This window comes from Pinus tabuliformis, chromosome 6 (assembly GCF_031772625.1).
Source record: "Pinus tabuliformis cultivar Carrire ecotype Pingquan chromosome 6, CPIR1, whole genome shotgun sequence".
In the NCBI taxonomy this organism is placed as follows: Eukaryota; Viridiplantae; Streptophyta; class Pinopsida; order Pinales; family Pinaceae; genus Pinus; species Pinus tabuliformis.
Window position 1 is genome coordinate 343,911,085 of NC_142292.1, and position 24,475 is coordinate 343,935,559.

Consider the following 24,475-nt stretch of genomic DNA (forward strand, 5'->3'; position numbering starts at 1 on the left):
AGTTCACTGTCTTAGTGGATTGCATAGCCTTGAATATGAGGGAGAGTTTGCGCAACTTTCATGCTCCATGACTGCCTGTCTTCAAAGTTGCGCAGTTTTGATCCTTAACGGATTGCGTAGTTGAAATCCTCAAGGGCTTGTGCAACCTCCAATGGTAGAGGATTGTGTAATTCCTAAAGGAAGACCGACAATTGGTGCATGATCAGTGCAGGAGTTGGCTTGTGTTTAGAAGTTGTTTAGTTGTCGTCGTCAAGTCTTAGTCATCATCAAGACAACCTAATCAAGTCATCACAAGCATTGCATGCAAAGAAAGGTAATATAGATAGTAAACAACAAGAGGAATATGTTACCACTGTGAAAGATAAGTTCTTATGAACAAAAGGTAGGCTCGAAAATCAAGGCATAGGAAAATTTTTGGAGGGGGGTTGTAGCAGCTACAACACTTGGAGATGCATTGGTAGAACCCCAGCGCTCTGTATGGGTCGGACTGTTAAAATTGGCAACTAGGGCCAAACTCCATATGTGTCACCTTATTTATGGCAGTGGATATTTTTCTTGGATCCTTCTCTCCGAGAGGTGTAAGATTGATCTAAACATCATCCGATTCTGACATGTATTTATGTAGATACAAATTTATTGATATTATTGACAATTTGTCAGGGTCAGCCAGCAAGCTAAACAAGCACTTTTTACCGCTAGCTCAACCTCAACGTTGCATTTAAATAGAGGAGACCACAAGTCATTTGAGGAGCACATTATCTCATGATCTCTCTCTCCACATGTTTGGGTTTGGCTCCTCACAAGGAGGACGTGGTGGAAAGAAAGACTAGAGAAGCCCTAGCCGCAATCATGAAGAGGAGCCATAGCCGCACTCAAAGAGAGATATAGCCGCAGTCAAGTATAGCCCTAAGCCGTAGTCAAGAAGGCCCTAATCCGCAGCAAAGAAGGAACCTTAATATAAGCATAAAGAAGCCTGGAAGGACAATGTAGAATTTCGATTTGCTGTAGGTGACAACATGTTGAAAGAAGCTATCTAGGGCATGCCTTAAGGACTATTTGCAAGGTTGGTAAGCCACAGTCATAAAGTAAAGTAATGCGTTGAAGAGATCTGCCCTATAGGTTAAGATAAGATCAAATCAGCGTATGTATACAATTGGGTGCTAGAAAGTGTTGATAGCAAAGACGAGTTCTTGTAGGACTAATACTGCTGCGTTGATGTTGTTGGGTGCTGTTTGATGGAGGACCGTAGGCCTAACTTGCTGTTGGGCTAGGCTGCATGCCATAGCCAACAACAAAGGCTGTTCTAAGGTTTGCATTGAGGGTAATCAAGCTAGACTTGGAGAACGTGGCAGTGGTGGAGTCTCACCTTGGTACACCGCAGCCTAAGAAGGCTTGTAGTTTTGAGTGTGTGGAGAGTGAGGGCTGAAGGTTGATGCCCTTACTTATAGAGTAGTGACAGCAAGTGCATCAAGAGGTCAACAACATTTTGGGAGATGTATTGGGTCAAGGTTTGACCATGTTTGGTTCAGTTTAATGAGCATCCTGTTGATGCCATATAGATGATCTTCCAAGGAGTGGAAGGATCCTCCTAGGAGTAGAACCAATTGTGTAGTTTTTGGGTGCATTGAGCTTACTGTTGAAGGCCGATGTTGGCTAGGTTTGACCAAGCCACTTAGAGGAATATTTCTATCTTGTTTGACCAGCATTTACTTCTATGTTCAAGGCCTTACTACTGCGGTCATAAAATATGAGTTTTGTGTATTTGTACTCTCTCTCTCTCTATTGAACTATTGAAGAATATAAGAAGAATTGATCAAGGGTTTCCCCACATTGGGGTTTGTCCCTGGCTGGTGCCACATCTTGTGTCCTCTTGTCTTGGCTTGTCTTCTATTGTTTATGTTTATGTTCTATTTGAATTTTACTATCATGCTGATGTGATTGCTAATCTAGATATTGATATTGGGCTAATAAGAAATTTGAAGTAAATTGCTCTTAGCATAGAACATACCAAAAATTAACATTAACTCTATAAACTAGGTCTAGCTATTCAAGAATTGTTCAACTCATCGATCACCATAACTTCTTTACTGAGCTCGAGTTAAAGATATAGTTCCTTCATTCTCTTCATCAGAAACACATTGACAAAAGCAAGTCAAACTCAGTTGTTTTGATTGGGGATAAGGAGTATTTTAAATATGCAAGTGAAAAGGATTATAAGAGCCTTAGTTTTCATTTTTGGTGTTTCTCCACTGCCAACAGGCTCGGAGGGTGCCTTGATGAACTCACTTCAGGAACACAAATAGTGCTTCGCTGCCAGCGAGCTTGGACAATACCCTTGACAAAATTTCTTGATTCACTTCCCTGTGCAGGAAGCCTTTCTCCTCTTTCACCCTTTATTTTATAGAACCGGGCTTTGACAATTACTATTTTCATGGGGCAGAAGAGGGATTTCGACTTATTGAGAGCAGAAGAGGTTGTCCCTCCAGAGGAGGATATTTATACACCTGAAATATAGTTCACTTGTTTAAGTTTCCTTCCCTCTTTACTCTACTCAATTAAGTTGACAAGATAAAACCTTTCAAACATAAAAATCTGATTAAAGAAGAGGGTAATAGTTATAGATTTGAGTATCACAGATCCACTAAGGCTTTCTCCGAGAAATATTGTAATTTTTGTCTAAGCATCATCTACTAAAAGATACAAGGCCCATGCAAAGAGGAGGAATAGATAAAAAGCCAAGCATTGACTGTTGTACAATGTCCTCTTGAACTTTCCATGCTCATTTTAGAAGTAGAACACGATCTCATACAAGGCTTATTGCGGCCTAACTAAAAGGAAATAACAAACAAAAGACAAGGCAGAAATGAGAAACAAATTTAACTAAGCGAACCCTACTAGTAAACTAATAAAGGATAGGCTAGGTTTACGTAAAATGAAAATTCTAATGCAACCAACGGAGCATTACATGACTTATATCTGTGAGGGAATCAATAACAAGAAAGATGATCAAGAAAAGCACATGACAAGAAAGATAATACGTGACATGTTCAAGAATCCGAAGACACAAAACATGAGCAGAAATGGACAACAAGAAAGCGTGTTTTAAACATTTCACTGATGCATCATGACAGACTCTCATTTCAAAGCATACATTTTGACTTTCAATCTTGGCAAACATGAAGAAAGATAAAAACTTATGTTTAGCATAGGGGCTTGCCAAATATGATTTCTCCAACCATTCGACAATAAGATCATGGTAAATAGGTGAAGGATCTTGAGATTGAGAGACGAGTTCATTTCCAACATTTGCAATCGACTGATGAGGGTTCTTCCGAGGAAGAGTGTCAACTTGATCATGGTTGGAACAACCATCAAGATTGTGAGATCCAGACATAACCATCGGTGTAAGATGAAGTGTCTCGACATATTGACATGGTTCCAAGATATCTGAAGATAGATCATCGAAAACCAGCGACTTGGAATAATTGACAGCTAAAGACACAAAGTTATGACTTGATGAATCGATGAATATATTTAAACAACCATGTTCAGAATTCGATTTTTCAAAAAGAAGGGAATCCTCATGATCTGATGAATCAAAGATTGTGGCTGATTGAAAACATGAAGTTACATTCTCCGCTTCTTCACTTCGAAAAGACAAGGAATGGGATAGATTGTAATGAGTGAATTCTTCCTTGCTTTCTTTTGATTTGAAATCAACTTTCCGCCATTCTTGACTATAATTAGATTCAATACCATTGAAAACTATATCATCGAAAGATGTAACAGGTAAGATGGGATCAGTGAAAAGGCTAGGAAAATTGGTGAAAGGGGAAGAAAGATTTGAAAGGTTAGATCAAACATCATCTTTCATTGCAAAATCTTGTTCAAAACAAGAATCCCACACATAATCATTGTGAAAGATATTGCAAGGTTCTTGGTCTCCACTAACTCCATCTTGAACTTGGTCCCCTTGAGAATCGGAAAAAACTGTTATAACAGGTTTATGTGACAAAGGAGAATCATGAGGATCAGAGGGTATTTTTGATGGAGGGCAAGAGATGGATCGAAAAGAAACATATCACTTTTCAAATCTTGAATGGGAGAAGATGGTGACAAATTGACAAATTGATTTTCATGTTCTACAACCGCAACTTGTGTGAATGGAGCTATTTGATTTAACAAAGAATGGATAGAAGACGAAGAGTCATGCGCAACAATGCTTTCTCCTTTTGAAGATTTGAGAGCTCCATAACCAAAAAATGTTGGGAGACTTTCTGGGGATTCAAATTCAGATGAATTCAAAGAAATCTGAGCAAGATACTGAAATTTCTCTTTCATAAAATTCTAGTCTTTGTCATCCTTAAAAAAACTCATAATAGTAGTGGATGAAGGAATCATGAATATCTTTGACAGATATTTTTTTTTTTTTTTTTTTTTTGAGATGAATGATTTTCTTATAAACACTTTCATAATCATACTTGTCAAAGGCACAATGAAGCTCCTTGACATGATGATCAAAAGAATGAATAGAGGCAGTAGACAATGTATAACACCATTGTTCAACACATGCTTTGAATGTGAGGATGAACAACCTGCAAGTAGTATCCTCACAAATAATTTGATGATAAGAGTAAAATCCAAGAAAGGGTGTGCTCAAGAATGGTTGTTTCACACTCGCCATCAAATTTCAGATTCGACAAGTCATGAATTATACCCGAGGGCACTTTTAGATTTGTGACTTGAGAAAAACATGCTCAGGTTAATATTTGGGAAGAAGTCATTTTAAGATGAGAAAGGTTCAAACCAATGTTTTACAAAACGGACTCGGATTCGGACTCGGCCGAGGATCGACTCGGAAACGGAAACGGAAACGGCAATGACTCGGCCGGCTCGATTTCAATGACTCGGTCGTTGTAAAAAATACATTAAATATTTATTTTTTTTATAAAAAAACATAATTTTAAATATTTTAAACATAATTTTAAAGATTTTCATTCAAGTTTCCAAACACACAACATTATAATATACATGGAAGACAACATATGATCAAAGTAGGCTCATGAACCAATCCATTATATCAAAATGGTACGGTGTACCCAATGGCAATAGTAAATACATAGTCAACTGTAGTCTGTCATACATGATCAAAGACTCAAGAGTCAAAACAAAATACAAATAACCAAGGAGGCTAGTGTACATCATTTCAAGACAGACTACAGTTGACTATGTCCGACAAACTCTTTTCAATATGCATACAAGATTGTTATACCAACTATTCTTGTTGGTGAACCTTGTTGCTGCTCAGTTTGTATTGTCGTCACTGCTTCTGCCTTCTACTATTCTGATGCCTTTGCTTTGTCCCTTGAGTGATGTTCCTTGAACTGCTCTTCCTAAAGTTCTGCTTCAACTTTGGGTGTCTTGAGTCAATTTTACCTGCAAAGCGAATCCCAATACCCAAAAAATAGAAGCATATAAACCCCTCAACCAAAACACTTACCTTTGCCTGCAAAAGAGGGTTAGTGCAACAATAATAGGTTTGACTACAACAATGCTGCAATAACAATCATATATCTGAGATCTTCAACAAGATACATATAAGAGGCAATAAAAGGAGCACCACCGTACTTACCTGGACCTTGCTTCCTTGATACATGTACAAATTGGTCCTAATACAGACCCTAGACAGACCTAACAAATCTAAACCTAAACAGTCCCATACACTGTCCTACATTTACATAGTTCTGAAACGACCTAAAACAGGACCTAACAGACTTAAAATAAAGACCTTACAGTGTGCCCTAACCACACATAACACAGTGCCCTAACAACTTCAAAATCATTTCAATACCTTCCTAGATTAGGCTTTAAGATTAAATCAACATTAACATTGACACACACCTTTTGATTTGGCTTGAAGATCTGAAGGGACAGCAGAGAGAATGACTTTATATACCACAGGTCTGATTCTGAATTAAAGATCTGAAATCTGCTCACACAGAAATCACAATTTATGCTTGACTACCTCTCTTAATTCGCACTCCAAATTTCATATCAACACCAAATATCTACAGGTCATTTGATAAATCATTAGGTGCTAGTAGCTACTCAGATTGAAGTTTTTGTCACCAATCTGCGTAAGAATGATAGCAAATCTGCAGGACTGTATGGCTTATTGTCTCAAGAAAAATTGATTTGTCAATGCCATCCTGACCTCCCTCAGATTTGCGGCAAAGTCAGCTTAACTATTTACTACTTGAGTCTCTGTTTCTAGATGACTGAAGACATAAAATGAAAAATACCCAAACGATCCACAGAGAACCCTAACTCTTCCAAAACTTTGCTAGTTCTGAAGCAACAAATCTTCCATTTGTTGCACAAAACGAAACCCGGCCGTTTTTTGACATGACCCGGCCGGGTTGACCGGGTCAGCTATGACCCGGCCGAGTCATTGGCTGACTCGGCCGGGTCATAGCTGACCCGGTCACCGAGCTGGGTCAAAGGGCCGTTTTGAAATTTTTTTTATTAACCCGGATCGAAACGGCCGTTTCCGTTTCGGTACGGCCGTTTCGTAAAACAATGGTTCAAACATACTTTACTAACTTCCAAATTATCATGAATGGTTGTTTCACCCTCGCCATCAAATTTCAGATTCGACAAGTCATGAATTATACCCGAGGGCACTTTTAGATTTGTGACTCGAGAAAAACATGCTCGGGTTAATATTTGGGAAGAAGCCATTTTAAGATGAGAAAGGTTCAAATAGACTTCACCGACTTCCAAATTGTCATGAATTATACAAAAGAGATTGGCATAACCTGAAGTAAGAGAAATCCGTTGATAAGAAACCTTATAAAGGCAAGGAAGTAAACAACGGTTATGTGACTTAACAAGCACACACACACACACACGCACAGATATATATATATATATATATATATATATATATATATATATATATATATATAGATATAAACAGTCTAGAAACCTTTGTTTACTTCCTTGCCTTTTAGATGGTTTTAGTTAATGATGGGGTCGCTGTTTCTTGTATGAGCAAAAATGGCACTATTTTATGTACAGGCTTTATAGAATATTTCTTTTTTCACAGATGCGCTAATCTTGAAATTAACTTAAGCTTGCTAGACATGAAGTGATTGGAATTTCTGTCAATGGGTAAATTATTTGTATTGACCTGTTGGTATATTTAGTCTCTATGTTATGGACTGACACATGTAGATGATGAAGAATGCAAAATTCTTGTGTTGAAACACTCTTGAATGTTTTCCCTCAGAAATGGTTATTTCTGTAAACGTCCAGAGTTTGTGGATTGGTCTGTATTACTTGTGTGCAAAGAGGTGGATAGACTCTGTAGATTAGTTAATCGTCTTTAAGAAAAAAAATAATGAGACCAACAGGTCTTGGTTTTCAAGTCGTAGTCTTAGGTGGATGACATATATATATATATATATATATATCTGTGTGTGTGTGTGTGTGTGTGTGTGTTAGATGTTCTAAGTCTGGTCAAGAGGTTATTCACTAAAATCATAAAAAAGGGCTTGGGGGCCAATGGTTGTGTACATTGTGCAAATTACATTTACGCACGTTCGTAAACTCAGTCACATGAGTGTTTGCCTTTGGCTACATGATGAACTATATGACCAGAAGGGAGGGAACTAGGGCAAAGCGCCAAGCCCTGCCGAATGGTTTAGCGCTCGTGGTTATACTGTGAGGTTTGGAGCGATGGAGGCATTATGGTAAGGGCTTATACTCTATAAAGCATATGACTAACAGGGTGGGTCACAAGGTGCATGTGACCTGGGCTAGAGCGGAGTACTTTGGGGCATGGGCAGATCGATAGTGGATTGTAAACACTAATAGATATTGGGGATCTAGAAGTGGACCGCCCTCCTCAATACCAAATGAGGTCGAGCCCCCACATATCGTTGATCGAGAGAAAATGAGACAACGATGTTGGATTCAAGTGATGAAACTAGCAATAGAACCATAAACACAGACCCTCGACCCCTAGTGATGGCACAGGGAGGAGAGAGGGGGGGGGGGGTTCGCTATAAAATCAAAACCGTTGGATCAATATCTTTGAGATTAGTGATGTCACCATGGACCCCGCTCCCCAAATATTTTGGATGGAGCACTTAGTAGAGCCGCCGGGGATAAGGTCTCAGGATGACATGGCGCATGGGCCCATACAGTGGGACAAGTGTGGCATGGTGTGAATGTGTTGGCGGATGGGAAAATGGGGTGGCAAGCTTCAATGTGAGGAGTGTAACGTTATGTAGTCCGGAAGATCGTCGTCGAGAGTTTAGTGGGGAGTAATGTTGAGACCCTATTGTGATTTAACTTCTGGGTGATGTGGCCACAGAGGGCCTGCACCCACGACCATTTGAATAAACATTATATATTTGTGTGTATGGGTTGGAACATATGGATCATAGAAAGGGGATTAATTTGCGATCCTTGTATGAATGGGTCGACAACTGTGTGGAATAACCACGTGGCACTGTTTGATAGGCTAGCTTTAAATGGTCATAGCTTTTAATTCAGATGTTGGATCAAGGCAAATTTTATATCGTTGGAAAGATCTCGATGAGGCAGACGTAATGGTGTTATCCATTTTAAATTCTCAATGATTAATTTTTGTTTTTTACATAGTTAATTGTTTTGATGCTATACTTCCATATATAGTTGTCATTTATGGTCGTGTTTACCTTTCGTAGAATAGAATTTGGTTGCTTTCATAGGGTAATCTGTCTTTACTTTCTTTAGATTAGAATTTTAAAAGCTTTCATAGAATACACTGTTTATTTTCCATAGATCAGAATTTGAAAGTTTTTCATAGCATAAATTGCCTTTACTTTTCATAGATCAGATTTCATAGAGTAAACTGCCTTTATCTTTCATAGCTTAGAATTTGTTCTCTTTCTAGTTTAAATCAATTAGATTAGATTTATTGCTTCTTTAGATTAGAAGCTTATTGCTTTCTTAGAATAGACTATTTTTGCTTTCATAAAGGAGGTAGGTAATGTTTATTGCCTTTACTTTCACTAAATGTGTGTGCGGTCTCTCTCATAAGTAGAATTTCTTTTCATCTCTTAGAGTAAGTTTTGCATCCTTTGATCATTTATTCATTGTTTTCAATAGAATAGAATTCTTGTCTAGCATTGAAATTGAAAAGCTAATCTCCTAACACATATAATGTAGTGTACTTCATAATTGTACAAACTTGGATTGATATATTAATCTAAGTAATTTAACACTCAATTAAATTACCCAACATTGCTATTACAATTTCCTCCACTTTAATGAACAAGACCTCCTTCATTAAGGCTTCATTTTGTTTCAGGAGGATGAGATTAGGAATGTGCACTGCAATGCGATGAATAACAACAACTCTACTAGGGGTAGGATCGATGAGTAGGGCTTGATAAGATGAGACCTTATGCTCCATCTCTTCATGTTTGATGAACTGCTGGCCATCTCGAGATGAAAGGGAAAAAAATCCTATTAAGGGATGTTTGATCATAACGTTACGAAAGATTTTGGTGTTTCACTCCTTCCTTGAACCATTGCACGTGAGATTTTTGCTTCCACAAGATTTCCTCCTACTTTCTGCGCTGTTCTAGTTGGCTATTGGACCTGATTGATTCGCCCCTCCAGATCCGTTTCTCCTCGAGAATATGACCAAACTCTTTTCTATTCCACTAGTTGATTTTCAACTTTAGTTCCTTGAGTTTCAGTTGAAAGGTATGTGTACGATTTACTCCTTGGACTTGCAACTCCTCCCACTAGCTTTTAGCTTTGTCCAAAAATTTTAGGGGTCCTGTAACAGAGAAATTTCATTCCTGAAAAGTCGGTTATGAGGGTCTACCTTCATATCCAGTTCTAGTCGGATTGTCCAAAAGTTGGAGCCCAGATTAGGGAGAATAGAAGCTTCTGCATATAGATCCCTGGCCATTAAAGCTTCAGGGACAAATAATTTGTCTAAACGACTAGACAAAGAATCTGTCTAAATGGCTAGCAATCTGATTCCTCCCACCTCTCCTATTGTTCCAAGTGTAGTTCCCATTAATGGTATTAAGGTCCACTACTTGCAGATCTTAGATCAACCCTACAAATTGTTGCACCTTTGATTCAAGTCTCCTGGTGCTCCCCTTTGTTTCCTCTATGGATTAAGTTAAAATTTCCTACTACCCAAAGCTCATCCCCTGTTTCCTTCAATTTGTATATAGTGGAAGCGGCCGGATAGGATGCGTTGCAAAGCTATCCAATCTTGAAAAGATACTTCCATAGGATTCCAAAGAACAGCAATTCTACCAACGCTTTCTTTAGCATCCAAATCTATTGCCTCGCATCACTTCCAATATCAATCAACTATTATATTTAGGTTCTCTTTGGAAATTTTTGTTTCTTAAAGCATAAAGATATAGGGTTTTTACTTGGTTATTCTTTCGTTTAGATTCCTTTGTTTACCTTGGTTATTGAGGTCACAGATATTCTAGGAAATTATCTTCATGGGATAAGATGTTTGAGGAAGGCAAACACCTCCTGCAACACTATTACCAGAATAGAATTCACTAGATGCTCTCCAATTGCCAGGATCGATGGTTAATTTGAAAATCCTTATACACTTGTCCTTTACCCTTATCGCCTTGAGTTTGGACTCCAAATGCCATGGTTGACTTTGTTGACTCTCCTTCATTTGCCTCTTTTTGATGCTTTAATTTGAGATAGGTATTCTGGAATTGGACTACTTGGAGTGCAAGGATGGTGGTGGGAATTTTGCCTTTCCATTTTTTCAAAAGACTAGCCAAAATTTGTTTGTCATGGTCTAGGGTCTTGGTTTCCTCATTTTCCTCCATATCTATTTGTTCTTGCTTAGGAACTTCCTCTATGCTTGAGGTTTCAAGGGTTGTTCCGGGAGCTTTGTGCTTCAGATTGCTCGAGGCTAAGCTTGACTCTTATGTGGGTCTAGATTCATAATATGGTCAGGGAACTTGATATCCTCATTAGTGTTTGACAATGCTTTAAACTAATTATGATCTGGAGGGAGCTGTGGAACAAGATTCATAAGCTTAATGGATCCATGCAAATTTCTAGGGTTTAGTCTTTTAACGGACACTATTTGATGTTTGGTTGAGTTGACCTTTTTGATTTTCCAATGTTGTTCTACTAGGCAAATTGGGCAATCCCTGAGTAAGTGCTCATATTGTTAAAATTGGCGACTAGGGCCAAACTCCATGTGGGTCATCTTACTTATGGCAGCTGATATTTTTCTTGGATCCCTCTCATCGACAGGTGTAGGATTGATCTAAAGATCATCCGATTCCAATAAGTATTCATGGAGTTATGAATTTATTTGTGTTATAAGCCAATTCGTCAAGATCGGCCAGCAACCAAACCCCACATGTGCTCAACATTTTAGTATAAAAAGAGATGATTTGAGAGTCATTTCTCACACAAACACTTCTATCTTGATTTCTCTCCACTTGTCTTGGGTTTTAGTGGAAGAGAAATTTAGGAGTGGAACCCCTAGACGTTGGAGGAAAAGAGGCTGCCTTAGACGCAGATGGAAAGAATCCCTAATGCTGTCCTAAATAAGCCCTAATGCTGTCCTAAATAAGCCCTAGATGCTGTCCTAAGGAAGCCCTAGCCGCAATCTTAGAATACCCGATATTTTTCTTGGATCCCTCTCATCGAGAGGTGTAGGATTGATCTAAAGATCATCCGATTCCAATAAGTATTCATGGAGTTATGAATTTATTTGTGTTATAAGCCAATTCGTCAAGATCGGCCAGCAACCAAATAAACCCCACATGTGCTCAACATTTTAGTATAAAAAGAGATGATTTGAGAGTCATTTCTCACACACAGACACTTCTATCTTGATTTCTCTGCACTTGTCTTGGGTTTTAGTGGAAGAGAAATCTAGGAGTGGAAGCCCTAGAAGTTGGAGGAAAAGAGGCTGCCCTAGATGTAGATGGAAAGAATCCCTAACGTTGTTCTAAAGAAGCCCTAATGCTGTCCTAAATAAGCCCAAGATGCTGTCCGAAGTAAGCCCTAGCTGCAATTCTAGAATACCCTAAACGCAGTCATCTAAATGAGGTCTGTTCACACTAGGGTAGGCTGCATTTCATAAGGGAAATTCTGGGCCAGATTTGAGGATGGTTAGGGACTGTTGTGTGCCCTAACCAGTCCCAGAAATTACAGCGTGTTTGTATGGTGTGTTGGCAGCAAAGGAAGATGGGACAGCAAGGTCACACGGTGCAGCACAGGAAGATGGGACAACAAGGTACATAGTGGGACAGCTGCTAACTAGTGCAGCAAAGCATAGGACAGCAAGGTACACAGTGCTGTATAGATGCATGGGACAGCAAGGTACATAGAGCTGTATAGATGCATGGGACAACAAGGTACATAGAGCTGTATAGATGCATGGAACAACAAGGTACATAGTGCTGTATAGATGCATGGGACAGCAAGGTACATAATGCTGTATAAATGCATGGGACAGTTGTGACATGGCAACAAAGGTACAATGAACAGCATGACAAGCATGGTGCTGCAAGCACATGAGACATGCTCTATGACAACATGGTTATGACACATGGGACAGCAGTGCAGCATAAGGTGCAGCAGTATGATGTGTACAGCATGTTCATGATGTCCAGCATTGTCATGATGGGTGCAGCATGGTGCAGCACGGTGAGGTGCAGCATGATGACGGTATGCAGCAAAATGATAGGTGAAAGAGTCACCTTGGAGAATCAGTTGAAGTAGCATGTCTTCAACTGATCTCATGTATCATCTTCTTACAGATGATCTATGCTCTTATCTAGATAAGTCAAAATGTTTACTTCTGTTGTAAACGTACTATCTCTCTCTCTGCTGAAATATTGAAGAATTGATCAAGGGTTTCCCCACATTGGGGTTTGTCCCTGGCTAGCGCCACATCTTGTGTCCTCTTGTCTTGGCTTGTCTTTTGCGATCTATGTTTATGTTCTATCTGCAGTTTAGTACTGATGTGATTGCTAATCTGGAAAATATATTGAGCTAACTGTGAAAATTGAAATAAATTGCACTAAGCATAGAACATACCTAAAATTAACACATACACTGGCAACATTGAAACTACACATGCTCATTGTCCGAGGAATGCCTCCAGGTTTCATCCTGATAGGAAAGCTCAGTAGATTCTGGATGGGGCTGGGATATATTCAATTTCATATACAGGCAAATTCTAGCATATGAAATATATTGACCACGCTTGGTTACCTTGGAGATTTTCACAGAAGAACCTATAGTGTTCCCAATGTCTTCAAGGATCTTGGGCTACCAAAATTTTTCAGAAGTGAGAACAATCTTACACAGACCGGAGTTGTCAAAAACTGTTCTTTCTCAGGATTGTAACACTCCTATAAACGAATGGAAAGGGCCAACATTGTTATAGAAATAGGAGCGATTTTCAAAAACAGTAGTCAATCTGACCTTTTGGCTGCTATTTGATTTGTATCCATTTCACCAAATCTTTCTCCTAGGGCCATATCCCAATAAATTTGCAGATGAGGGCATGGTCTTTCATAAACTGAATATGGCTTTCTATTTTATTTGACTGAACCCCCTATTTAGGGTTGGTTGTAGCTTGTGGCAAGCATCTGCTTTTGAACTGGGATTGCTATTGAGCTACCAAGATTACATTCTCCTGAGGAGCTCCTTCAGTATGATTTGGTCGTGACCAGCTGGCATTTGAATTGTTTTCCCTAGTCACTGCTTGTTTGTAGGAGGGGTTTGCACCCCTCCCCATGTGGATATTCATGAAAAAATCAGAAGCAATAGAAGAAAAGGTTCCCAAATCTGATACAGAGTTTAGCTGGATACAGAATACGGCTGAAAAATTAAGGTTTGCAGAAGAATCTGCAGAATCAAAACCCTATCCCTATCAGAGCTCCACTTTGTGATACCTCCAAGTATACCGAATGATGTTGAAAAGGACCTCACCCCTTTAAATTTTCATGATCTAGATTAGAAGGCTTCTGTTTTATTCTTGAATGCTTTTCTTCCCTCTTCATTGTATTATAACTTTTGTGAAGAGTTTAAAAACTGAGGAATAATAATGTGTCTTGACATTGGTTGTTGTTCCCTGGCTTTTATTACTGCTCCTTTGGTTCTTGAATTTAAAATTTCAATTAAAGCTTTAAATTTTTATTTCAAATTCAACATTTCTCTTTGTTTAATGCATTGATACACAGTTATGATATGATTTTTTCGTCACTGTTACATCAGGTAAGATATATAAACTGTTTGCAAGTTTTAAGGTTGTCCTAGAAGGGTGGTAATATCTTCAAAGTAATGAGTGCTAGCATATTTATATTTTTTTGAAACCTTTGTTTCTTTAGGATGCGACTAAGTATTGTACTTGCCCCAACGAACAGTGCTGGAAAGAAAGGGCAGTCATTTCTTATATCCAATTGAAAATTCCTTTTCTGCATTTCATTTATAATCACCGCTACTTTAACAGTGGAGATATAAACTTAAATACTACAGCATTTCATCTTCAAACTACTGAGTGCTAGCATTTTTCTAGATATCTTAAATGTTATTTATATTTTTTTGAGACCTCTGTTTCTTTAGGATGCAGCAAGTGTTGTACTTGCCCCAACGAACAGTGCTGGAAAGAAAGGGAAGTCATTTCTTATATCCACTTTAAAATTCTTTCTCTGCCTTTCATTTATAATCACCACTACGTTAACAGTGGAGATATAAACTTAAATACTACAGCATTTTGCTGATAGCTTATCTATAACTAGAAAAAAATCTCTATTGCGCTTATGCAATTTGAAATTCAGTACAACTTTTGCCTGTTGATGCTCTGAATTTAATTTGTTATATAAGCTTTTCTAATGTAGAATTTATGCATTTAGAAGAATGGTACCAAATAAATTCAATTGACGTGGAATGGTAACTATGCCTTTCATGTTTTGATCGGAATTGTTATGTAAAAAATTAGTTAGTCTTTAATTTTAGATTTATTATTTAGTTTTAGGATTAATTAGACGAAAGGGCACGATCATAAGATCATGCCCTTTCCCCAAAGGGTGCCCATGGCAGTATTTAAGCCAGGAAACCCCATTGTAAAAGACATCATCTATCTATTCATCTTTCTAATAAATATTTATATATAAATTTCTGCGTATTTTAAGTTTTTCTGTTTCATTGGTATCAGAGCGGTTCGGTTCTCAGGCTGTCCGTCCGCTGACCCTGTTGTCCGCTCAGTCGAACTACATTCCAAACCATCGCCAACCCTCCTTCTCAGTCATCCACAGTTCAATTCGTCCATTTTTGTCCTTTGTTGACTTTGAACCCTTTGTAGTTTTCTCAGCCTCCGGCTTCTTGCATCGATCTTCCTCTTCTTTTACAAACTGTAGGAAGTACGCGTTGAAAATTCGGAGTGTGTCCTTCATGCGGGCCGTGTCGCTGACATTTGGAGCAGCATACGAGCTCTGCGAACCACCTTTAACCACGAAGTCAACCACGTTAAGTGAATTACCAGCACATACCACTTGATTCCTATCCTCGCCTGCTCTGCTATATCGCTGCACCTCTGCAATCTGTTGCATCTGAACGCTGTTATTTAAAAATATAAAAAAAAAAAAATTAAACTCGTCCACGCCACAGATCTCATCGATACAACCACCGCCAAACTGAAAGCCACTACCGCCCGATTCCTATACGTGCCCGTCGTTGCTAGCTCTCCCCTGCTCAACCGCCTGTCAGCTTTCACCCTGCCCCCGAAATACCCCGTCGCATTGCCGTTCTCCCATCCGCACCACTGTTCCAATTCCTTCCGTTCACGATTTTTTTTTAAAAAAACAGCATCCGTTAAAAAAAAATCTGCGGTGATATTCGATATATTTGTGGATAGTGAAAGGGTTCAGTCAATAGACGTGACTGTTCAGAAGTTTATGATATATATATATATATATATATATATATATACGTGATTTAATTATAATATATATATCATATTTTAATTTATATATATAATATAATTATAAGTTATATAATTTATAACTTTAATTTATATATATATATATATATATATATAAGGTTAATAATTATAAATTATAATTAAAAAAAATTATTAATTAAATTAAATTATTAAATTAATTTAATTTAATTTAAAAAAATATTAATTAAATTAAATTATTAAATTAATTTAATTTAAAAGCAAAAAAAATTATTAATTAAATTAAATTATTAAATTAAATTAATTTAATTAAAAAAAAAAAACATTTTAGCTGGCAAATAAATACACGTCCCCGCAAACCCGCTCAATGTCGACAATGACAATGGCGGATTTCCAGAAAAGGTTGTTGGATGCAGAGCAAAAGATAAATAACAACCATGACGAGGTCAGTAAAAGATTAAATGAAGTCGAGAGCAAGCTTGGGGAGCAAGCGGACAAAATCAAAAATCTTGAAGAAACGACAAATCGAATAGAGATAAAGATGGAAAGTCAACATGTCCAAACATGAGTAAACTTCAGAGAAGTCTTAACAATGCTGAAAAGTCTGTGTAAAAAGTCGAATTGTACACCCGAAGAGCTATTAAAAGATGGTGAAGAAAATCAAGAACATCTCTCATCAGATTCAACAAAGTCAACAAATTCTCATGAAAAGGTTGAATCCCCAAGAAAATCAGCGGCACCCCACCAAGAAGCAAGTAACACTGCCTTTACAAACAAGCAACTTTGGGATACCCTTAATAATCAACACCCTTTTTTTGCTCAACCATTAGCCACATACCAGAAGAGGGCAAAAGTCGAGATGCCTAAATTCGATGGAAACGAAAAAAACAATGTTGCATGGATAAATAAAGCAGAAGAATACTTTGAGATATATGACATCACTGACGATGACAAAAATCTCAGACATGCATCCATGAAAATCGAGGGAGAAGCATATAAGTGGTATATGTGGTGGAAAAAGACCACACACGTCATTAGTTGGAGGAGATTTAAAGATGCATTCTTCAAAAGATTCCAAGGTGTAAAGGAAGAATAGTTCTTTTTAAAACTCATCAAATTACGACAAAAAGGAAGTGTGGACGAATACACTCAAGAATGGGAGACCTTAGTAACACGAGTACCTGGGTTATCAGAATCTCGTCTAATTCAGTCATACATCTCGGGACTCAAAACCCATTTACAAGCAGAACTTGAGATGCATGATATTACATCTATAGAAGAAGCAAGACGAAAAGCAAAAACAGCCGAAAAGAAATCCGAACCAATATTTTGGTCAACAGTGGAAAAAGCTTATGCAAGACGAAGGATACCCCAGTATGTGGACTCAAATAATACAAGATATGTTCCACCACATCGTCGTGAAGATGAAAAATCTAATGTGGAAATGCAAAGGATAAAAGAGGGTAAATGTAAACGCTGTGGTGAGAAGTGGGACCCCAAACATAGATGTGCTAAAGGAAAAGAACCAAAGAACCTATATAATTGTGAAGCAACCAATGATTCAAACAGTGAAGATTATGACATAGAAGACACAGAAGACGCCACAAAATTCTCACCAGAATTAGATGACGGAAGTATTCCGCAAGTGTCATTATCAGCCATGACAGGTATATCACAACCTCAGACCTTAAAGTTAAAAGGACACATAAAGAAGAACAACGTAGTGGTTCTCATTGACTCTGGAAGCACACACAATTTTTTAGATACAACTGTGGCAAAGAGACTCAATATATTTTCATTTCCCTTACCAAACATGAAAGTGATGATAGCTAACGGTAAAAAGATTGAAAAGGTGGGAAAATGCCATAAGGTTAAATTGCAGATTCAAGACTTCAGTTTAGAGTCTCCGTTTTTCACAGTACCGTTAGGAGTAGATGTAGTCTTAGGTATCCAATGGCTACGAACTTTAGGTACTTATGCCGCCAACCATCAAATACAATTTATAAAATTCAAATGGGGAGGTCAGAAGTACAAGCTACAAGGATTCCAACCACCAGAAAATCAAGTTACATCATCATCCCAGATGATGAAGCTGAGTCGAAAAGGAGCACCTACTTATGTAGTACAATGTCACCAATTAGAAATGTTATCTGCAAATATGACCAGAGAAGAATCACCAGAGATTCAAGACCTACCTATGAAGATGTCGCCTAATACGGAAATTGAGCGTAGAACAGAAGTTAAAACAGAGTCAGACCTTGTCAACATCAAGCCATACCGATATCCACATCTCCAAAAAACGGAAATTGAGAGATTAATCCAAGACCTTTTACAGTGTGTGACTTTGATCATTTTGGAATATATAATCAAGTGGAAAGACTTGCCGAAGAAAACGCTTCATGGGAGAATGAAGAATTTTGTCAACAACATCCGTCGTTACGTATGCTTTGAGGACAAAGCATTCTTTCGAGAGGAAGGCAATGTTATGTAAAAAATTAGTTAGTCTTTAATTTTAGATTTATTATTTAGTTTTAGGATTAATTAGACGAAAGGGCACGATCATAAGATCATGCCCTTTCCCCAAAGGGTGCCCATGGCAGTATTTAAGCCAGGAAACCCCATTGTAAAAGACATCATCTATCTATTCATCTTTCTAATAAATATTTATATATAAATTTCTGCGTATTTTAAGTTTTTCTGTTTCAGGAATTGTGTTGTATTTATTTCATTTACCTTTGAGTGTTCAACGCAGCCATGATTGACATATGGTCCCTAAAGCATATAAGTGTAAATTGTCATTTGTGCAGGCCAGATTTTCCATCTCTGACTGGCAAAAGCTTGACACCAAAACTCAGCACAGGAAAACAGTCATTTGGATCGTCATCGTCACGTCAACTATCAGCTGGTTCTGTCACTGTTAATAAGTTTTCAGATCTCTCTCTATCATCATCAGCAAAGGGAAAGAAGCAGCTTGTTAGCAAACTTACTGGTAATGTCTGAGTGCATGTTGTGATTCATAGATGTTCAGTTTGTTTCTCTGATTCTATATTTTTCGCTGCTTTGAGTTGTTCATGTTTTGTTATATGCTCACTTTTGCTTTTCACAGAGGCAAAGGACTTTCATGATTGGTGTGAAGCAGAGTTGAATAAGCTGGTTGGCAACAATGGTATCCTTCAAGTTAAGAATGTTTTAGTTTACTAATTGTCCACTTTGTACCGTCCCTTCTGTATTGACAACGGCCAATTGTCTTATTTGCATCAAGAGAAAACTCCTTTTTAGTAGCAGATAAGGTATAGTGAATGCTATATATGCTACAGATGTCATGTCCTTGTGGCCTGTTTATCACAAAAGGTTGGGTGATCTCTTTGTATATTTTTCCTTTTGATTGTTTGCTTGTAATCCTTTCAGAAAATTATCTTTGAAAAATATTTTTCTTAAACCTAGACTTGAATCACTACACTTATATTATTTTATTGAATATGCTATAATACAAAGCATTCAACTACTAATATACGCTACCTGATTCTCTTGATTGTTAAGTTTTCTATGACCACTCATGCTGGCAGTGGTTTATTTTTCTTTTTTGGGAGGGATTGGCGTAGAAAATTTCATTCCAGCCGCATGGCCCTTGAAATGATCTTTTTGTTAAATGTTTTTAAGCACATCCATCTTATTGGTCTTGAAGGTGCACCTTATTGATCTTATTTTTCTTGTGCTGCTGGGAATGTTGTAGCAAGTTAGTGGTGGGGATCTGATATATTTTGGCAATTTTTATGTTGGTGTGCTTGTTTTCGGGCATCTGTGGGTTTGTTGCATGGTTTTCTGGTATTGTTAATATGCTGGGTTGTTCCAATTGCCTGCAGTTATTTTGCCACTTTGGCCGAAAATATCAAGCATGAGTGCAATACTGCTCTATCTGGGGACAAGCGCTGCATGTTTGCCTCTGTTCCCTGATTTTTTTCTGACGCTTCAATACCTGGTTGACTTGTGTATACTATTTTATGTCATCATCAGTTTCACTAATAGCATTGCATGTGCTTGTGTAGTTCTCTCTTCTATTTTACAAGCTGTTCAACAAGGCTGGTAACTGTTGCCTTTTTGTTACATTGATGGTGCGGTTCATTCCTTCGCCCCCTTGCCTGCAATCCTTTCAGAAAATTAGCTTTGAAAACACTATTCTTATATATTATTCCCCCTTTCTTCTCCTCTCTCCCTCACCTCAGTCTCAGGGTGGGAAATAACATGAGATGAATAGACCATGGGCTGGGCTAATGCGTGAATCACGAAGGGGGAGTATGTACCGAAGGAAAGTCTAAAGATGAAAGGAGTTTGTTTCTATCTCTTATTTTCTTGGCTTGGACATATGCTTGGATTGATTTGAAAACTCCTTCCGTACCAACCTAACCATCGTTCTAACCTGCTAGTCATAAGGAAGGCAACTGAGAACATATTTGGTGGGATGATTTATGGGGGGTAGTATTGTCTATTTTGAATGTCAATGAATGTGTGTTAGTGCTTGTGTCTGGGTGAGTGTGTGAGTGTATGTGTGTTAGTGAAGGTACAGATTGGTAAGGAGCTGGCACCAGATAACATATTTAAGAAACACAACGGAATTAGCAGCCGTCACCAACTACAGGTACGAGGAGCCTATTTAGCGGGTCAGGAACTACTTGTTTGTACGGGGGGCTATTTAGCAGCCGGCAACAGAAGAATCGTAAAGGTGTAGGGTTATCCCGGCTACTCGTACTTAGTGTGGTTCAAGCTCTAGCTCTAGTTGCAAGGAGGAAGTGGACTTTTCCTGAGCTGTTCTTTATAACCATATCTCACTTTATAGTAACCACCATTGAGACCCCATCCTCTGCAGTGAGGGACAGAGAGGTCGACTGGGGCACATCCTTTTAGGTGAGAAAGTCAAATAGAAACCAGGGGTTTAAGGTGAACTAGAGGATAAGGAATATTCCATAATACAAAGCATTCATCTATTAATGTACGCTACCCGTTTCTCTTGATTGTTAAGTTTTCTATGACCACTCTTGCTGGAAGAATTTTGTTTTTTCCATTTTTGGAGGGATAGACGTAGAAAATTTCATTCCATACACATGGCCCTAGAAATCATCTCTTTGGTAAATGTTTTTAACCGCATCCATGTTATTGCTCTTCAAGGTGCACCTTGTTGATTTTATTTTTCTCGTGGTGCTAGGAATATTGTAGTAAGTTAGAGGTGGGAATTCTATTTTGGCAATTTTTATGTTGGTGTGGCTGTGTTTGGACATCTGTGGGTTTGGTGCATGGCTTTCCGGTGTTCTTAATGTGCTGGGTTCTTCCAATTGGGTGCGGTTATTTTGGCGTTTTGGCCCAAAATAGCAATCATGAGTGCGTTGCTGCCTGTTTGTCTCTGTTCCCTCAGTTTTTCTGTCATTTCAATGCCTTGGTTGACTTGTGTATAATATTTTATGGCATAATCAGTTTCGCTAATATGTAATAGCATTGATTATACTTGTGTAGTTCTCTCTCTATGTGCAAGCTGTTCAATAAGGCTGGTAGCTGTTGGCTTTTTGTTAGATTGATGGTGCAGTTCACTCCTTTGCCTCCTTGCCTGTAATCCTTTCAGAAAGTTAGTTTTGAAAAACACTATTCTTAGATTGAGACTTGAATCACCACCTTTATATTATTTTATGGAATATTCCACAATACAAAGCACTCATTTACTAATGTACGCTACCTGATTCCGTTGATTGTTTAAGTTTCTATGACCACTGGTGCTGGCGGAAGTTTGTTTTTCTTTTTTTGGAGGGATGGATGTTGAAAATTTCATTCCAGCCCTCAAAATGATCTTTGGTAAATGTTTTTAAGCGGATGCATCGTATTTATCGTCAAGGTGTACCTTGTCGGTCTTATTTTCCTCATGCTGCTAGGAATATTGTGGTAAGTTAGAGGTGGGGATTCTATTTTGGCAATTTTTATGTTTATGTGCTTGTTTTCGGAAATCAGTGGGTTTGGTGCCTGGTTTTCTGGTGTTATTAATAGGCTGGGTTGTTCCAATTGCCTGCAGTTATTTTGCTGTTCTGGGGATAAGTGCTGTCTGTTTGCGTGTGTTCCCTCAGTTTTTCTGTCATTTCAATTCCTGGTTGAGTTGTGTCCAGTATTTTATGTCATCATCAGTTTTGCTAATAGCATGGAAAGTGCTTGTGTACTCTCATTTTTGCAAGCCATTCAATAAAGCTGGTAACTGTTGCCTTTTTGTTCCATTGATGGTGCAGTTCATCCGTTTGTCTCCTTCTCTTTTTTTTGTAAACTTCTAAATGCAATGCTTTCCACTTTTTTGTATGTTTCCCTCCATTATTTGCTGCGTTTTTGGATATAGCAATGGATGGGGAATATTGAATTTGAAAGCAGTTTCTGCAATAATATGTTGTTGGTCTTCAAGTTCAATGCAGCTTCTTTGAAAAAATTTAAAAATATGTACACTTGACCACATATTGCCAGATACACATTTTCTGGAATATTGCCTGAAACAGTCAACGACAGAGGCTGAAATGCTTCTAGTTGAGAATTTGGGCACCTTCGATCATGAGCGTGAGTTCATTGATAAAGTCCTGAAATATAAGGAGCTTTTACCTGCAGATGTCATTGAGATGGCCTTTTCCCGTCAAGATGTTCAAGGTCAAGGTAGCATGATGGTTCAGAGTCAACATGCTAACATTAACGAAATTCAGACTAGGAAGCCTGCATTGGATTCTAGATCTGTCAGAGATTCAGATGCTTCTATTGGCAATGATTTAGATGTTTCAGCAAAAGGGGGTAAGAAGAAAAGCAAGAGAGGCAAGAAAGTAAGTCCAGCTGTATTGGGATTCAGTGTTGAAAGCACAACACGGATAATGAAGGGTGAGATTCAGAGTATTGATGATTAGACCACGAGTGTCTTTGTGAATTATTTATTTTCAACTGCCCACGGTGTAGAAGTTAGGCCAGGACCTGTATGGGCTGGCATCTGTACATGCATTTGAGACTTGAAATATTTGTAAATGTTCGATAGAGCTGCAGCAATTATTAATCAGCTCAAGCAGTTTTGCAGAAATGTCAAGTAGCATGGAAATTGTTACTTGGATCAGTTCACCTTTGGAATGGTGCAAGCGACAGTGCCCCCATTGTTTTTATAAGTGAGTTCTCAATTTTGTAATTTTAAGTTGTATCTTTATAGCCTGAGCTTGGAAAGTCTCTGCAGTTTTTCAAAGTCATTAATTGGGTCGACATGAAGGTGTTCATGTTACATTATTGTATAGTTTTGGTTGGAAGAATGGCTGATGTTAATGTCTGTTCTGATGGTGCTGATTTTTTCAGTAGAGGTGAATTTTGTTTCAGACACGAAATTTATTTGTCACTAGGAAGGCATTAGTATTGCATTGTATTATGACTGAATTTCGTAGAGTTAGACCCCTTGGTATCATGCTATCGTTTTTGTGTTGAACTGTTATCTTTCCACATCATTGTTTATTAAAAAATGAAAATCATGTAGTAATAAGCGTACAACATTTGCTTGCAGAAGGAATAAGTGACCTGAATTTATTTTTTCTTCAACCTGGCTTCTGAGAAAAGGGCGAATCTTGGATATTTTGTTATCCTCTGCCATGGGAGCTGAATTTTGCTATAGTGCATTTTTCAGAAATACGAGGAAATATCTTTTCCGGACATATTGCCAAATTTGTATTTTTTAATATTTGATCAATTTAACAGTATCCTCTGCTATTGCTTCAGGTAGCAATAATGTAGAAATATTTTTGTCAGATGGAATACTCAGAATCATTGGAGGAAAAAACGCGGCCAAGACTTCAGTATTTCCCTTTAAAGTTGATCGGTGATATTATACTTTAGCTTCCATAGGGAAGTTAAAATATCAAATGCTAGGAATGTCGTTCCATTGACCAACTCTTCGGTCATTTTTGGACATTAATAAAATAATGTTATCTTACCTGAAGTTTCCGTTGTGCCTTTTACATAATAAGCCTTCAACTTCACAGATAGTCTTTAAATGGATTGAACAAAAATGGGAAAATAGATTAAGCAACCTAGACCATTGAAATGTATAATAACAAAATGGTGAGCGTACAAGATAGACATGAACGATGTCCGTTACAACGCTTTTTCAGTTTCCCCGCAAGTAAAATTGCCTGCTTAGCACATAATTCATGTATATTTACGACTCGCATCGAAATTGACCCAAGAAAAGCGTTGGACTTCTTTCGATTTTCATGCCAATAGTAAATAAAAATCCTTCAGGCAAATACACTTTCGAGGTTTGGCATTCCGTGTTTGGAATTTTATTCCAAATCACTGGCTGGCTTTTATGCAGGGAAAACTCCAAAACACACCTGAAGCTGTCATGATGAAAATGGCATGCACTGGAGTCTGTTCCAAATCCAAACACCTAATTCTGTAGGTTTGTTTTCATGATCTGAAAACTGGCTTATGGTTATTGTGTATATTTTAATATGG

General features: G+C 38.0%; 1 protein-coding gene across 2 annotated transcripts in view; it reads left to right on the top strand.

The window, feature by feature from the left end:
- LOC149258706 (GYF domain-containing protein) overlaps positions 1 to 23,957 on the top strand; it is an 84,276-nt gene extending 60,319 nt beyond the window's left edge. The window contains exons 8-11 of one of the 2 annotated variants that reach the window (XR_016256896.1): positions 18,790 to 18,971; positions 19,089 to 19,148; positions 22,469 to 23,142; positions 23,526 to 23,957. Coding sequence is in view for 1 of the 2 variants with exons in the window: in XM_089415936.1 (XP_089272062.1) it covers positions 18,790 to 18,971; positions 19,089 to 19,148; positions 22,469 to 22,893 (667 nt within the window). In the remaining variant the exon portion in view is untranslated. Of the gene's footprint in view, positions 1 to 18,789; positions 18,972 to 19,088; positions 19,149 to 22,468; positions 23,313 to 23,525 lie in introns of those variants that run through there. The other variant, XM_089415936.1, reaches the window with a different exon arrangement.
- The last annotated feature ends 518 nt before the right edge of the window (positions 23,958 to 24,475 follow it).